Genomic DNA, 17083 nt, shown 5'->3' with positions numbered 1-17083 from the left:
CAGGTGTGCCAGGGCCGGGGGTGGCGGAAGGGGTGGATGGGTGGAGGGGGGCTGGGTTGAGCTTCCGGAGGTGGGAGGGCCTCACCCAGGTCTCGGTGGAGGCAGGTCCCTGCGGCCACAGCGTGGAGGGCGCGTGGATCCCTGCGCACATTGTGCCCTCCCCCGACCAGGTCGGCTCACAGCAGCAGGTGTCTCCCCGCCCCCGAAGACCCACATCCCAGACTCTTCTGAAGCCCCACCCCCGCCCTCGGATCCATCAGGACGGGGGGGGGGGGGGGGGGGGGGGGCTGGGCCAGGTGACCCCGCAGGCTGGCAGGGGGCAGGGGAGGAGGCCCCCACCAGGGTCTTTACTTCCCGGGGCCCCAGCCCGGCAGCGGGAAAGGCGGGTGGCCCAGGCTAGCGGCCTTGCCTTTGAAAAGGACTACTCAAGAGAGACTCCCACAGTTTGAAAAGAAGAGCGGCTTTTCTCATTCAACTTCAAAGGCTGTTCTCCACTTTTTTAGAGAGGGGGCCCTGTCGCTGCTGCTCCTCTGGTCAGCTTCAGCAAGAGGGCGTGTGGGGAGGAGCAGACTTCCCTCCCCAGCTGGCACCGCCTCCTGTTCTTTCTGGGGACAGCCCCGTCCAGCAGCCCCAGCAGGCTTCCCGCCAGCCTTGGTCCAGGAAGGCCTTAATGCCCGGGGCAGCAGGCAGGATGCGTGGGGGACGCTGTGGGAGGCCCCAGGATGCGCTGTGGCCGCGAGCCACAGGGGCACCACGAAAATAAAAGTGTGTCCCCAGGGGCTGCCAGCCACCAAGTGTCCAGGCCCCCACGGCGGCGGCAGGCAGAGGACCCCACCTGGCAGGTTGGTGATGGGGAGCGGGCCCTGGGGAGGGAGCCCCTCGCACTGGCCGGTGTTGTATGGTGCAAATCCTGGGCCGACAGCCCGAAGCTGGTTTCTGCCCGAAGCTGGTTTCTGCCTGGTTTCCGACCTGGCGGCTCTGCCCTCTGCCCAGCCTCCTGGGCCCCACGTCCTCTGCTCACACCCCGGGGGAGGGGACAGTTCTGCCCCGACCTGGGCTGCGCTCTCGCCGGGGTGCTCTTGGGACCCCTTGGCTTTTCAGGACCCCACTCCCCACCCGTGGCTGGCCTGCCCCCTCCCACCGATGTCACGGTCTGGGCCTCTGGAGACCTCGGGTGCCCCTGAGGGTATTGGCGTTGCCTTCTGTGAAGTGGCGGTGACGCCCGCCCTCGCTGTCCCCTACAGTTGTGCAAAGGAGTGATTAGTGCAGGAAGCTGCTGTCACGCAGGGCTGTGGCCTGGGGTTGGGGGACCCGGAGCCCCGTCCCATCACTCTGTGCCGCGTGGTCCCTGGGGCACCGCTTCGCAGAGCACGAGAGGCAAGGTTTTCTGACAGAACGTCCAGGACACGGGAAGGAGGTGGTCCTGCAGGGTTACGTGATGGGCCCTGGGGAGCTGGGTGCTGCGAGCACCAGACAGCTGGGGGGACTCAGGCATCTGGAAAGCCTCTCTGACTCCGCCAGAGTCTCCTTCTCACCAGCCGGGGCTCCCCGGTGCTCACCAGCCCGCGCCGGCAGCCTGCAGGTGACCCCCTTTCTCTCTGAGCTCCAGGCTCCCCCCGAGGTCTCAAACCAGAAAAGGGACGTTTACCTGGGAGAGCAGCATCTGGGCTGAGGTGAGGTCACGGTCACTGTGGAAGGAGAGCCACCACCACGGGGTCACTGACCTCTGCGGCGCGGAGAGACTCGTGCCGTGGGAGCGGAGGGTGCGGAGGCGCGTGGGTCCCCGCGAGCCGGCCGGGGCTGCCCTCGCGGACGCCGGTTCACTTGAAGAGGCTCCCGGGACGTCGGCGCAAGCGTCGGCTTCATTTGTCCTTTGGCATCTGCTCAGGAGAACATGAGCGAAGACCTTAGCTGGGGGCGGGCCCCTCGCCGGGCGGACGCACGCGGGCAGCAGACGTGCCGGGGCAGGAGAAGACGGGGTCGGCCTTCACCAAAGCCCCCAGAAAGTGGCCGTGGGCTGAGCACTGCTCACGGGAAGGCCACGCGGGAGCAGGCGGAGTCTGGCGCTGCAGTTGGTGGCGTGGCCGCTGGACGAGGCCGGGGTGGCCCCTCTCGCGGGCAGTGCAGGGGCTCGTAGACACTCCGTGGGCCCCGGGCTGGCGCGGCCCGTCTGTGGGCGTTGCTCGTTGAGGTGGGGACGCAACCCTGCTCGCTCCCGACTCCCTGCAGTGGGACATCCGGAACTTTGAGCCCACATTGGACGTCTGAGACTGCACAGTCACCAGGAAATGCCGGGACATCTCGGCTCTGAGGCCCAGCGGGGGGGGGAGCACGACGTCCCTCCACCTGCGGCTTCTCCCTCCTAGAACCCTGTGCTTTGCACTGGGATGAGGGTGTCGTGTGTTTGATGTCGGCGACTTGCACCTGACCGTGCGGTCGGTCGTCCCCAGGGCCAGCTGTGACAATTGGCCAGGGCCCCAGTGGGGACGCGCAGTGGGAGGAGACTCAGCTGTCCTGTCCTCGGGCAGCGGTCTCGTCAGGGGGAGCGCACGGTGCCCCCGGTACCCCCCTTCGTGGGACCCTCACCGGGCCCGGGGACGGCACCAAGTGCCAGCGACGCTGCACCCGGATGTGGGTGTGCATGAGCCCCTCTCCCGGGACTCCAAGCTCCTGTGGGGCAGGGTTGCCTGATGCCCTCCGCGCTGGGGCAGCCGCAGCAGGTGCGCAGGGAGGTGGCCCAGCAGGAGGAGGGGCAGGCGACCCTGGTTGGCGTGGATCTCCACTATGCTCAGCCACATCCCTGCCACCTGGCCCCCGAGTCGCCTGTGTGCTGCGAGGGGGACACCTGGACTCCAGAGAGGGACAGAACCAGACCTGGTGGCCGTCACTGCTCCTGGTGTAGCCTCCTATCTGGGCCTGTTCAGCGGGAGGCGGAGGAGCCAGGGGCCGGCGACGGTCGGCTGCTCGGCAGTTAAACTAGCCTAGAGGCTCATTTATTTATTTATTCATTACTTTTACTTTTAAGAAAAATGTGTTTATTTTAGAGACTGTGCACATGCGGGCGGGAAAGGCTGAGAGGGAGAGAGCATCAAGCCGACTTCCGCTGAGCAGGGGAGCCCGATGGAGGACCAACCTCATGACCCTGAGATCGAGACCTGAGCTCAAACCAAGGGTCGGGGCTTACCCGGCACAGCCCTCCGGGCGCCTGGAGAGTTTTCCAGTGATGGGCCTGCCGCCTGGGTTTGAGCTGTGCCCTTGGGGTGACATTAGCTGTGGGAAACCACATGGAGCTGCCACCATGTGTCCTGTGCCTCTCTGCCTGGGAGCTTTGTGGGGGTGACAGGGCCCAGAGCCACTGGAGGACTGTGGTCCTGGGGGCAGGAGTCCACCCCCAGGCCCCCGGCGCCCACCGTCCTCGGTTGCTTGGGGCTGGCCTGCCAGGAGTGGAGGGTGGCTGGGGCCCTGCTGGCGGAAGTGAGGATGGGCTCACGGGTCCTTCACCCCACGGGGGTGGACGGCGAGATTTTGAGAACAAACTCATGAAAAGTAAACCGTGGACCGTCTTGCTTGGGTCTCAAGATGGGGGACTGAGTGCCTGGTGACGCTTATGATCTCCCACTGCAGGGAGGGCTGAGGCCGGGCTATGCTGAGTTCCCGGGGCCGGTGCTGGAGCAAAGGGGCAGTTGCGCGCTGGGCGTCTTCCTTCCCATCCGGAGGTTGAAGACCATCAGTCTGTTCATGTTTGAGAGTCTCTGAGCTGAATTTGGAAGAAAAGAGGCAAAAACAGGGTTTGGGGTTTGGTTTTGAGCTGACCAGGGAAATGTGCCCTTTTTTGATGTCAAGGCCAGACTGAGGCGATCGGAAATCATTAGATTCAGTCTGACTGTGGCTGCTGTCTGTGCCCTTCGCGGAGCGTGGTTTGATTGTCCTGGAAAGGTGGCGGGGGATCGGGTCCCAGGGCTTCTCAGGGGGCAGCTGTTCAGCAACCCCTCGGTTCAGCGCCAGCTCCTCAAGCTGGTGCTGGGCGGAAACATCAAGAGAGCGTCACCGGGACCTGAAGCACGTGCCCGGAGAAGTGACGCGACGCGCACGTGGATAACAAGCGCGTCGGGACCCGCCGCGGGGGCTAAGACGGAGGCACAGGTGCATAGCGGGACAGGCCGGGCAAGCGCTGAGCCCAGAGCGTGTTGGCAGGAAGTGGGGGAGGAAACGGGGTCTCTGTCTGGGCAGGGCTGTGGCTCAGGTCGTGCCCACCGCCTTAGGGAACCGGGCTGGTGTCTCGCCCGGCCTGGGGCGGCTCCTTCCTCCTGTAAAGACAGGCCTGCTGTCCGGGCCAGGCGGTCAGGGAGAGCCTTGAGGGGGAGGGGCCGGGCCTGAGCTGGGGCTTCTGTGGGAGGAAGGTGGGGGGGTAGGGGAGGCCGGGGTGGGGGGACGGCGGGGCTCAGCCCTGGAGCGGCCTCCTTCCCGCAAGGGTGCGGCTTGAGACCGGGACACAACCGCCCCAGAGCATCAGGCGGAACAGAAGCACCATGGCGGAAAGGTGATGCTGTTTGGGGAGCTGCACGTAAGGCTTGTCCGAGTCAGAGCATTTTCACCTTTATTCGTGAAGACGGGGCCCACCGGTCCCGAGTCCACGGGGGGACGTCGCAAGCACGGAACTGCCAGATTGGGGGGGGGGGGGCATGCCGCCACGGGTGACTTTGGTGCTTTCTATCTCAAGTATCCTTACCTGCTATCTCCTTAAATCCGGTTCCCAAAAACCAGACTTGAGTTTCTTTGGCTGGATTTTCGCAGGAGGGACTGTATCTTAGTGTTTGTTCTGGAACTCGGGGCCGCATTCCTGTTCAGAGGGTTTCACGTGCTCTTAAGTAACCTGAATGAGCCGTCTGCGGTCGCTCTGAAAGTCTGCCAGTTTGGTGAATTAGACTGTGACCTTGAAACCAGGGAATGGGGAATTTTATATCCTTGAAACAAGAGCCTAAATGTCCAGGGGAAAATCTAGGCCCTTGTGTTTCTTCAGCAGAAGTAAATAATATTTTTGCTTATGCAACCTTTGTTCTGGGTCAATATCAGAAAAGAAGATTGCGCGTGCGAACGCAGATGCGATCGAAATCCACTGGAGGAGAAGGAAGTTCCTTGTGAACGGCCGCCCTCGCTCTCTGAGCGAAGCCTACAAAGGCTGCGTCCGGTTGTTCGGGCCTCGGGAAACGGCACGCGGTCCTGGGCCGGCTGCGCTCCTTTCCCTCTGACAGTCTGGGTCTCGCCCTGCAGGCTCATGTTGGACTGCTGGAGATCTGTCCTGCGCAAGGGAACTGGATGCAGCCGCCGTTCTTCCCAGAGACCGCGCGATGAGGCCGAGAAGGAAGAAGGTGACCCTCAGGTCGACGTGCCTGATGTCCTCAGGCTTGTGGGAGACCCGCCGGCAGGGTCACACTCACACGCAGGTAGGAGCGCTGTAAGCCTTAGCTTGACTTGGAAGCTCAAAATCCCGCCGGTCGCTCTTCTGGTCCTTGTAGGCGCTGAGCGTGTTCTGGACCTGGGAGGACAGTGGCCCACGTGGTGTCCACATGGTGCCCACGTGGCTCCACACGGCGTCCCTCTCATGTCCCCACAGCATTCTCACGGAGTCCCCGCAGCATCTGTATGACGTCCCTGGGGCATCCGTGTGGTGTCCCCGTGGCATCCGCACGGAGTCCCTGTGGCGTGTCGGTGGCATCCCCGCGGCGTCTGCGGGGCATCTCTGTGGCGTCCCCATGGCGTCCGGCTGCAGCCACAGCTGCGACCCGCCGCGGCCGGCGAGGAGCTCCCAGGATGCTCAGCACGAGAGGCGAGTCCTCCCGGGCTGGGGTGAAGCGCGGTCCGGCTGCACAGAGCCCTCGGCTGGCTCGGCTCCGGTTCTCGGAACCACAGGAGTGCCGCCGAGCTCGGTGGGACACAGCTGTCACGGCTCAGCAGGTCACAGCCGGCCTGGACGACAGAGCGAGGCTGCGCCATGCTGGCGGAGAGCCCCACGCTGACCCCGGCTGACCCCAGCGTGGCTGCACGGGTTCCCCGAGACCCCACCAGCGTCGGTTCACTCTTGTAGGTTAGAAACTTGATGTTTGTCACTTCCCCTGTCGGTGACTGTTGGCGAGCTGGAGGCTGCCCTCTCCCCGCGAAGGGGCACGTCCTGACTCACTGATCCGTGCGGTCCCCGGCTCTCTGGTGCTCTCCGCGCTGGGAGCGGAGCAGTGGGACGGCCGCTTCCGGGGAAGGCCAGCGCAGGGGAGGGCTGGGGACAGGGCTGGGGACGGCGCTGCCCATCACCCAGGGCGTCTGCACGGGGAGGGCACTTGGAAAGGCAGCGTGCGTCCTGCTTCGGTGAGAGCACGGTTCCGTGGAGCCGACCGCGGGGGCCACTGAGCTTTGCGGCTGGAAGGTCACCTAGTCTTTCTGCACTCTGCTGGGCCACTGTGTCTGAGGCTCTGGAGTGGGACACCGGGGCTGGACGCTGGGACTGGACTCTGGTAGTCGCTCTGTGGCCAGGAGTGTGGGCTAGTGGGATGGCTCTCCGTGGCCTGGTGACAACAGCACCATGCCGGAGGCAGCAGTAGAACCCAAGGTGTCACGTCCCTGGGTGACGGAGTCAGAGCTGTGCCTGGCCAGCCTCCGTTCTCACCGGCATCACGGTTGATTCTGCCTCTGTCCCCCAAGCTGCAGACCTCCCCAGCCACTAGGTCCTGCTCTGTGGATGAGGCCCACCGGGGCCCCACTGCCCCTCCCCGCAGACAGGAGGGCAGCCCGCTTTCAGGCCTCCCTGTCTTCCTCGACCCTGTGGAGAAAGGAGGGAGCTGGGGGCTAAGGGAAGGGGGCAGGCGTGGGGCCAACTCTGATTAGCTCGTTTTCCAGTGTCGTGGTGGGTCTGCAGCCCTCTGTCCCGTCTCGGCTCTCCTGTGTGCCCACCGGCAGCTGAGAGCCTACCCTGACCGCCACAGCTGCATGGGGAGGGCCTCCCTCATGGGGCGCTCTGCGGATGGCCTCCCCGGGACACCTGCTGCTCGTGGCCTGGCCTGGGGGCCCGTGAGCACCAGCCCGATGTGACCCTCACAGCTTTGCATGGAAAATGAGCTCAAGCCGAAAATGCACTTTGGGGAGAGTGAAAGTGACCCCAGGAAGCCGATGCTGGGAGGGAAGTTGCCGTGGGTCGATCCCACAATGTCCAGCGTGGCACGTGGCCATAGCTCCGTGGAGAGCAGGGGAGCGGCCCTCAGTGAATGCAGGTTGAGCGTTGCACAGTCACACAGATGTGTGGTTTGTCTCCCAAAGCTTGTGCTGTTTTTTTGTGGGGGGGGGGGGTGGTCACCACTCTTCCCGGCGTGGCCCCTCCGCCGGAGGGCACGTGATGTGCAGAGTGAGCGGCCCTGGAAGAGGCTGGGGCCGCGTCCCTTGGGGGTTCTGCATCCCAGGTGCGATGCTCCCGGGAGAAAATGGGGTGTTTGTGGAAACAGAACGTGGCTGTTGCTCGAAACGACTCGGCTCTTGCTGATCCCCCTCCCGGTCCGCGGGCCTTTGCCGTGAGCGCACGTCACTGAGGAAGCCGGCAGGAGTGCCACGTCTGCAGACGGCGTGTGCGCTGCCACGGGCCCGCACATCTGGGACAGCTTCGTCATTGCTGTGGGAAGCTTGCCCGGGGCCCTCAGGCAGCCCCCAGGGGCCGGGCAAGAGCAGCCCCTGGTGGCCGATAGCGCCTGGGAACCTCGTGGCTCTCTGCTCTCCCAGGCCCTCCCAGACGGGCTCTCTGGAGGGGCACTGACTTGGCGCCGGTTACAACCAGCGGGACAGGTCACAGGACCTGGAGGAAGGCCTCTGAGGGTCTGGAGAATCCCCTCACGGGTCAGAGAGACCCAGGCGGCCGCTCATCTCCATGGCCCCACCCACACCCCTCCCCACCGCAGCCCGCCAGCAGCGGGACCGATTTTGTGTTTTCTGTGTAGTTATGAGCTTTACGACGTGTGCTCTGCCATTAGGGTGATCCCAGGGCCACATGCCGCTGACAGTCATATTTGCGCCCACAAGTGTTTGGGGAAGTGGAACGGTGGTGTCTGGAGCCTGAGGCTGCTGTCCTGTTCTTCCCGGGACGCTGTCGCCTGCGCGCGGCCAAACCTCAGAGCACCACTGACCTGTGTCGTCCCAGAAACCAGAGCCGGACCCAGCTCCCGGGGGCACTTCTTAAAGACAGCCTGAGAGGGCCGCCCTCCAGCACGGCCGTGACGTGGCCTGTCCGTCGTCTGGGTTGCCAGTGGCTGTCGGGAGCCGTGCTTGGGTTTGTCGACTAACTCTGGACAGTTGCAGGGTCCTCCTTCCCCGAGAACCCCTGCTTCCCGGCCCGAACTCACCTACTGGACAGAAGCTTCCACGTTGCCGGGAGTCGCGGTTCGTGGGACAGGAAGCCCACGGGCCGATTCTCCCCAGCGCATCCGCCCGTTTCTAGGACAGTGAGTTTGCCGTTAGCATTTTCCCAAGGGTTTTTAAAATACCACTTTAAATTCTTACAAAATGTAAATGAATATGTTTAAAAGATCTCATTGGCTTTGCTTGAGGAATCCAGGACAGGGCAGCATCCGGCCCAGCAGGTGGAAAGGGGCTCCGAGCAGGGCACAAGGTGAGAGGCTCCTTCCGCGCAGGAGGGGAGGGCGAGGAACTCGCTCTGGAAGGAAATCGGGTGGTGATCGCGGGGTCACTGCACAGGGGTCCATCGGCAGGTCACCCAACTGACTGGCGCTGGTTGCCCCGTTTCTGGGGACTCGAAGCTGTAATTAAGTCTCAGTTTGGCGATGGGGCCTTAGTGTCCATGTCCGCCGTGTTCATCTCGCTGTCTTATATTTAACAGAAGTGAAAGTCTGATGATACGTTTTAATCCAGCCCAGCTGTCTGTGTGCGTCAGACCGTCCTGCCTGGGGCCTTGGGAGTATCTTGGTGTCGGCCTTCAGGTCCTCCAGGCCTTCTGCCTCGTCCTGTGCATGTCCTCACAGAGAGCAACCCGGGCAAGTGCCCGGCGGGTGGACGGGCTTGGGACGTATGCGCGTTTCAGCCTCTGACGTACGCTCCCGTGCATGTCAGTTGGTGCCGCCGAGTTCCCCTTGGCCCACGAGCTAACGCGCGGCCTGCTCGCGGGAACCCAGGCAGGTCTCAGCGACCCAGAGGGAGGGACACGCACAGGACCTGCCACGGGCCCTCAAGGAGAGGAGGGGCTAAGACCCGGGGAGCGGTCGGAGCCGTGGGCCAGCGGGAGGACCGGCTCACCCGTGTGGTGGCGCCCAGCATGCACGTGGGTCACAGCCCGTCTGCGGCCTGCGGAGACGGCAGCTCTGCTCCGGGCCGGTGGTTCCCAGGGACAGCAGTGCACGGCTCCCCCTGTATTTCTTGCACGCGGGCCTGCTGGTGTGAACGGCAGCAGCCGCCCTGCCGGGGACTCGGGGTCGCAGCGATGGCGGGAAGCTGGGCTTTAGATGTTCAGCCGTCCGGTCCGGGACTGTCCCGCCGGCGAGAGACAGTCCCTCGCCCTGACTTCAAGTCTCAACATCCTCCGTGTGTGGCTGTGTCAGCAAGCAGAGAAACAAATGCCTTTGTTTTATTTTTCAGTGATTGTCGTTTTATTTAAGATTTACTTATGTGTTTATCTGAGAGCAGGAAGGAGACGAGCACAAGCAGGGAGAGAGGCGGAGGGAAGCAGCTCCCCGCGGAGCAGAGAGCCGCTGCGGGGCTCGATCCCAGGACCCCGGATCAGGACCTGAGCCGAGGGCAGAGGCTTCACCGACAGAGCCCCCCCAGGCACCCCGATGATACCCTGTTTAATTTCCATTTTACTTTTGGGGCCCCTGGGTGGTCCAGTCAGTTAAGCGGCCGACTCTTGATTTTGGCTCAGGTCAGTACCTCAGGGTCACGAGATCAGGCCCCTTGCTTGGCTCTGCGCTCCGTGTGGACCCTGCCCGGGATTCTCAATCTCCCTGTGCCCCCCACCCCCACCCCTGTGTACGTGCTTGCTCTCTCCAAAATAAATAAAGGAAATGTTTTCTGGTTTCCATTTTACCTGCTAGCTACGTTGGACAACGGCATGTTTCCGCACCGAATGCCGCTCACACGAGGCGTCGGTTCCCCTCGTCCCAGACTGACTTTTCTCCTTTTCAGGTTTTTTTTTTTTTTTAAAGATTTTATTTATTCATTTGACAGAGAGAGATCACAAGTAGGCAGAGAGGCAGGCAGAGAGAGAGAGAGAGAGGGAAGCAGGCTCCCTGCTGAGCAGAGAGCCCGATGCGGGGCTCGATCCCAGGACCCTGAGATCATGACCTGAGCCGAAGGCAGCGGCTTCACCCACGGAGCCCCCCAGGCGCCCCTCCTTTTCAGGTTTTGACGTTCCTTCTGTCGTGTGAGTTTTTGATGTATAAGCACAGAGTCTTATACCTGCTCTGTTTTCCGTAAGCGGCCGATTCTACACACGCTTCCCTTACTGAGCTTTATTCTAACCCAGTAAATTTTGGACTGTGACACCCGTCCCCAGGGTCTGTCCCCCCGGCATCCAGCCTCCTTGGCACCTGTGCTCCGGGGTAGCTAGTGCTCTCTCTTGCTCTAATGCTGAGGTTGTCCCCGGGACACCAGCCAGTGTGGGAGGGCAGATCCTGGCCTTGCCCTGAGGGAGAGTGGCCACGGGTCCCAATGGGCACAGCCCCGCCAGGGCCCCTAATGCTGTGGTTGTTGGGGTCCTCACTTCCTGGAAGGGCAAAGTGTGTCCGCGTGTCTGCATGTCTCTGCACATGTGTGTCTCTGTGAAGGGCTCTGTGTGTGGGGTGAGTGTGTGTCTCTGCGTGTGTCTCCGTGTGTGGCTTTCAGATGCTGAGTTATAGTCTAAAAGGCCTCGTATTCCGAGGTTTTAAAGGAGTTCACCATTCCCCCACCCGCCCCGGGACTTTATTTACATGTAAACCTTTAGCTGGTTTAAATGTATTTTGTTGTGTGGTCTCAAATACGGATCCAACTTTGTGTTTCTGATCTGGTGGTCCCGGTACCATCCATTAAGATCTCTATCTTCACTCCACAGATTGGAGACACACCTTGAAAATATATTAAGGTTATTTAATATATTGGTATTAAATGTCCACATGCATTTGAGTCAACTTCCAGAATTTCTGTTCTGCATCATTGGTCTGTTTGTTTTTCAATGCCTGGTCCCACTGAGCTTTAGACATTGGGGGTCTGGGTGTATTTTAACATTTTACCTGATTCACCTCACTTCATCGCCCTCCATGCTCGGGTTTACCTGACCTTTCTTGCTAGCTTTCGTTTTCCATATAAAATCCAAAATTCATTCTAATTACATAATTATACAAACAAATCAACAAATAATTCTGGTTTTATTTCTTGAGTGTTTCATACTTCTGACTTCTTTTCCTTGCCTAATTGCATTGTCCGGTATCTCTAGGGCACTGGGGAATAGTGGGTGTCCTTGCCTGGCTTAGTGTCGGGGAACACGCCTCCTGTAGTCTTCCTGTCCAGAATCACACTGGCTGAAAGAGAGACACTTCAGTGTGTGAATGTGTGTTATGTGAGAATACCCACCAGTCCTCTTCTTTGAGGAATTTAAATCAAGAACTAATGAAAATAATTTTATCAAGTGCTCTTTGGCATCTGGAGATGATCGTGACTTGTTATTTAGGAACGACATCAGAAGGAGGTATGTTGGGCCGCCTGGGTGGCTCAGTCAGTTAAGCCTCTGCCTTCGGCTCAGGTCATGATCTCAGGGTCCTGGGATCGAGCCCCACATCGGGCTCTCTGCTCGGCGGGGAGCCTGCTTCCCCCCCTCTCTCTCTGTGCCTGCCTCTCTGCCTCCTTGTGTGTGTGTCTCTCTCTGTCACATAAATAAATAAAAATTTTAAAAAAAGAAGGAGATATGTTTCTGCATTTCCCACACTGAACCCTCTGCAACCTTCTCTCTGCATTCCTGGCATGAAGCCCAGTCAGTCACGATATCACTCTTCTTCTTTTTTTTTTAGTCTTTTTTTATAAAAATATTTTTCTTAATTATTGGAGAGAGGGAGGGAGAGAGCCGGAGGAAAGCACAAGCAGGGGGAGGAGCAGAGAGAGAGGGAGAAGCAGACTCCCCACCAAGTGAGGAGCCCTGCGTGGGGCTCGATCCCAGGACCCTGAGATCCTGACCTGAGCTAAAGGCAGAGGCTTCACCGACGGAGCCCCCCAGGCGCTCCACGATATCCCTCTTGTAATAGGATGTGGGGCTTATCTAATTACCATTTTTTTCTTCTCCACGGCTTGATGCTTGAATTAATATGTTCTGGCAATCTTTGCCATCACCTCCACCAAGGTCAAGCTCACACAACCTCTCCTGCTCCCCATCTCCCGCCTTTTATGGAAGGAGCCAGGCATGCGTGTCTCATTGGCCCAGAGAACTTGCCACTTTCCCACTGATGAGGGAATGATTTGAGCATTCGTCTCTTCTCCTGTTTGAGTGCCAACCTCTCAAGGCAGAATGTGTCTCGCAGTCTCCGCGGTCACAGATTAAGGAGCCATGCTGCATCGAGAATGCATCCAGAACGCATGTTAGGGATGAGAAAAATCCTTAAGACAGCACCCCCCTCTGTCCTAAACCTTCAGTCGATGGCGGGAAGCCGGCAGCTCTCCGGAGGCCGAGGAAGAGGCTTCCCTGGGGTGACAGGGGCGTGATTTGAACATCACTTTCAGAACCAGCTCCGTGGAAGTTTAGGGTTTGGGATTCTGGGACATCGAAGAGAGAACAAGACACAGTGTCTGTCCGCCGTAAAGGGGCCCCCAGCCTCGGCAGGCTGAGCGCGACCCTCGTCCTCGCTGGGCTGCATGTGGAGAGCACGTCCACTGTCCGTGAGATGCCTCGGAGAGGCTCGGGGGGCCGAGCCCCGGAAAAGGCCAGTCTGACAAACTCAAGTCTGGGGCACTTGCACCTGGGGAGCCTCTCCGTCAGCTGAGTAGGGAGCCCCAATGAGGAGAGACGGTGGCACCTGTCACTCACCAGCTGTGTCTTCTGGTCTGTTCTCTTGAGAGACGCTACAAACACGCTGTGACCTCAGGTGGTGTGTTCTGGATGGTAACACGGTGCTGTAACTCACTTAGCAGAAGTGGCCTCTTGAGAGTAAGAGACCGACCTGAAGCACTGGCCAAGATCCTCCTGGGGGCACCAACCTCTTGCGGGAACCCGTCCTCCCGAGGAAGGAACTGAGCCCCTCCAGTCACCCGAGTTCAGTCCTGGCACCACTGCCCAACCCCGGGGCTCCGGTCAGGCATCCTCCCCCTGGGGCTCTTCCCAGGTGCACCCCCTCCCTAGCCGAGCCTCCTGCCCCGTGCTCCCCAACCCAGCATGCACCCCTGCCCTCGGACGCGTGCTGCGTGGAAGGGCATCAGGCCTGTGGCTTCCGCTGCTGGGACTCAGCGCGGCCCGGGCCACGTTCCCATCTTCTCTCCGTGTGTGCAGACGGTTCAGTTAATTCAGACTCCCTTGAAAGGTCCAGAATTGCACAGTTTGCGTCTGTGGTGTTTCCCCAGCTGTGTGCTCTAGAAGACGAGTTGGCCATCTTCATACAGAAACGACATTTTCACACCAGAAAGGTGAGACATCGCCATTTTGTGTTTGAAACAACACTTGGGGGGCCGCGGCTGGCTCGTCCACTCCTGCTCTTGGCGTTGGGAGTCTGAACTCCTGTCGGGTGTGGAGTTTTCTTACAGATACAATCCTGAAAACGTGCTCTGAAACACACAGACGGCGCGCACTGTGCAGTCGGGCTGCTGTCGCTCCTGCCCGTGTGCTGGTTTTCGGCAGCGCGACAGCTTCTTTTGTGACCCTCTAGTCCCTGTGTCCCTCCGGTTCACCGGCCTGTCTGTGACCCTGGAAGCGACGTCTGCTTGCACTAAGTGGACCGCGAGGTGCATTTGAGGGCATGAATATGTGTCACATGCCCCACAGGAAGGCTTCTGCATCGAGCGGCTGCTCCGGGCACGCGAGTGGACGAGGGTCCGCACACCCCTTCTCCTCACAGTTCCCGGCCCAGCAGGTGGCGGTGGGAGGTTGGCACCTGTGCACACAGACCATCGAGGTGCTAAGCAGCCTTCGCTGGGCCGACCCTCAGAAAGCCGGCGTCAGGAAGCCACTCGCCCATGCCCCGATGCAGGTGCACCCCAAAGGCTCTCCTACCTCTGGTCTCTGGGCCTCTCTCTGCTTTCCCCTGAGGTCCGTCTGTCTGGGAGGGGCACAGTCTTTCCACGTCACTTTCTTTGCTGCAGACTGAGTTCCGTTAGTTAATTCTGCTCCTCCCGTCAGTGGCGGGGGGACTGCTGTGAGCAAAGGCTCTGTTCTGGGTCCTTACACCGCGGCCACCACAGGGCTGTGTGTTCAGGGGCCAACTGAGTCCCGCAGGCGGTGCGGTTGGGGGTCCGAGTCTGTCGGAGCAATGCCCCCGCAGGCCAGGAAACGGGACAGAGCAAGGCCCGGGAGCCGGCCAAGCCACTGCTGCCCCCTCTGCGGGGCGTTAGAGCAAAATCCCTCCGAGAGAACAGTTGACTTTAAACTCGGTTCCCTGATGAAGCCCATGAGGTCCGCTCGGACCATCAGCACCGGCTCAGCACCCGTGATGGGGGGTGGCGTGGTGAGGACACCGGCGTCACGCGTGGGCATGGGAGCCGAGAGCCTGGCACCATCCTGTGCCCGGTCCTCTGGCTGGCAGCCATCGCCTGGCGTCCTGCAGCTGTGGGCCCGTCCTCTGCTCGAGTGAGCCCTGTTTCCTGGCTCCATCCTCCCCGTCAGGGCAGAGCAGCAGGCTCTGCGGTGGGTATGGTTAGGAGGAAGACAGTGGGGGAGTCTTACACAACTAGGCAGGCGCTCACCACGGGACCCTGCCGTCGTGTTCCTGGCTGTTTCCCCAAAGAGCCGAAGTTCGCATCCACACAAACCCCTGCGCCTGCCCGTTTCCCGCAGCAGGACGTGGAGTCGCCCCGAAACCTGCGGGCTGGGCCGGCTGGGCCTTGGAGGGCGCTGAAGCCTCTGTGTGTGGTGCAATGGCAGGCCCGTGACTGAGCGGGGACCTCGTGCACACTGGAGAGGCCCGGGGTCCCGGGAAGGAGTGCAGGCAAGGTAGGAGGGGCGGACCTCCGCGTAGGCTCCGAGCTCGCTCGTTCCGTGATCGACCGGACAGCACTTGCTTGTGCGCCGTCCGGTGTTTAAAGGCCTCTTCGCCGTGTGGTTTTGGCGGTGGCGTGAGTAGGATGTCCGGCTCGGACCTGCAGACGCATGGCCCTCCGGGTATGTGGACGTCCGTCGTGGAGGCTGGCGTGTGACCCGGAGACGAGGCCCGGCGCGGCAGGGCTGGTGCTGGGGCTGAGCCCGCGGACGGCGCTTGTGAGCCCGCTCTTGGGTCCTGCGTCAAGCACAACCGGCGAGTTTCTGGGCTCAGCTGCAGCTCCCCCGATCGTTACTATTCCTGACATGGCCTGCGCCCCGTGGGGACGGCTCGAGGGTCCCTCCTCCCCCGCAGCCTGGTGGGCAAGGCCGCCCCTGCCCCTCCCCGGCTCATCGGCAGGTGGTGCCGGCGCACGCCTTCCACGTGGGGATCTTGTGTGGCGTCGGAGCAGTGAAGGCGTTCAGAGGGCACATGTGCAGGAGACGGGGTCGGTCTGGGCAGGCGCCAGGGACTGTGGGGGTGCAGCCCGGCGAGGGGTGCAGGCTCGCTGGGGAGCCCAGGGCTCGCGGCTTCAGCTAAGGGATTCCTGCAGGTGAGACCCGCCTGCTGGCCCCCCGTCCCGTAGCGGGGGCACCTCGGGGAGCACAGCCTCGTCCCGTGCAGCCGGGCCGGCTTCTGGACACACAGAGAAAGCAGAGGAAGTGGTCTGTGTGACAGCTCAGCGTCGCCCAGAAGAGGCCGTGTCTGTGTGAGTGTGCGTGTGACTTTGCGTGACTGGGACTGTGTGCGTGTCCGTGAGTGGGGAGACTACCTCGTCTGTCCTTCACTTTTTACTAACAGCTTCATTTCAGCATAATTCACAGACCATAGACTTTCACCCCCTTTATATTTTTAAATTTAATTTAATTTGGGGGCGCCTGGGTGGCTCAGTCATTAAGCATCTGCTTTTGGTTCAGGTCATGGTCTCAGGTCCTGGGATCGAGGCCCACATGGGGCTCCCTGCTCAGCGGGGAGCCTGCTTCTCCCTCTCCTGTTCCCCCTGCTTGTGTGCCCTCTCTCGCTGTGTCTCTCTGGGATAAATAAATGAAATCTTCTTAAAAATTTTTTAAAAACTGTATTTTATTTAATTTAAATTCAATTAATTAACATACAGTGTATTACTAGTTTCCAAGGTAGAGGTCAGTGACCCATCAGTCTTACATAACACCCAGCGCTCACTGTATCCCGCGCCCCCCTCACTGCCCAGCCCGAGCTACCCCCCCACCCCGTCCCCTCCAGCGGCCCTAAGCTTGTTCCCTAGAGTGAAGAGTCTCTTATGGTCTGTCTCCCTCTCTGGTTTCGTCTTGTTTTGTGTTTTCTTCTCTTCCCTGTGATCCTCTGTCTTGTTTCTCTACTTCCTCATATCAGGGAGATCATCTGAGAACTGTCTTTCTCTGATGGACTTACTTCGCTCAGCATGATACGCTCTAGTTCCATCCACATCATTGCAAATGGCAAGATTTCTTTTGATGGCTGCATAGTATTCCATTGTGTATATGAACCACGTCTTCTTGATCCATTCATCTGTGGATGGACATCTAGGTTCTCTCCATAGTTTGGCTGTTGTGGACATGGCTGCTGTGAACATTCGGGTGCGCGTGCCCCTTCGGATCACTACGTTTGTACCTTTGGGATAAATGCCCAGTAGTGCAATTGCTGGGTCGTAGGTTACTCTGACCCCTTTAAAATGTCCGGCGCGTGGTTGTCAGGCTGTTGGCAGAGTTGGCTGTGGTCCCGTGAACGTGAGGACACCCCGTAACCCAGAAGACGCCGCCGCAGGAGCAGCTCTCCCCTGTCCCTGCTCCACACCGCAGCTCTGCACTTGGTCGTGTGCGTTTACCGTCTCTGGGCGT

At 60.5% G+C, this 17083-nt stretch overlaps 1 protein-coding gene across 2 annotated transcripts in view; it reads left to right on the top strand.

Moving 5' to 3' along the window:
* The first annotated feature begins 821 nt into the window (after positions 1–821).
* The window catches only part of MCF2L (MCF.2 cell line derived transforming sequence like), a 127038-nt gene continuing 110776 nt past the window's right edge, over positions 822–17083 (top strand). For both annotated transcript variants that reach the window (XM_059144751.1, XM_059144741.1), the window contains exons 1-2: positions 822–842; positions 5272–5444. In XM_059144751.1, the coding sequence (XP_059000734.1) occupies positions 5276–5444 (169 nt within the window). In that variant the 5' untranslated portion in view covers positions 822–842; positions 5272–5275. The remainder of the gene's footprint in view (positions 843–5271; positions 5445–17083) is intronic.

Source organism: Mustela lutreola, chromosome 13 (genome assembly GCF_030435805.1).
Source record: "Mustela lutreola isolate mMusLut2 chromosome 13, mMusLut2.pri, whole genome shotgun sequence".
NCBI classification, from domain to species: Eukaryota; Metazoa; Chordata; class Mammalia; order Carnivora; family Mustelidae; genus Mustela; species Mustela lutreola.
This window is presented reverse-complemented; position numbering and strand designations above follow the sequence as displayed.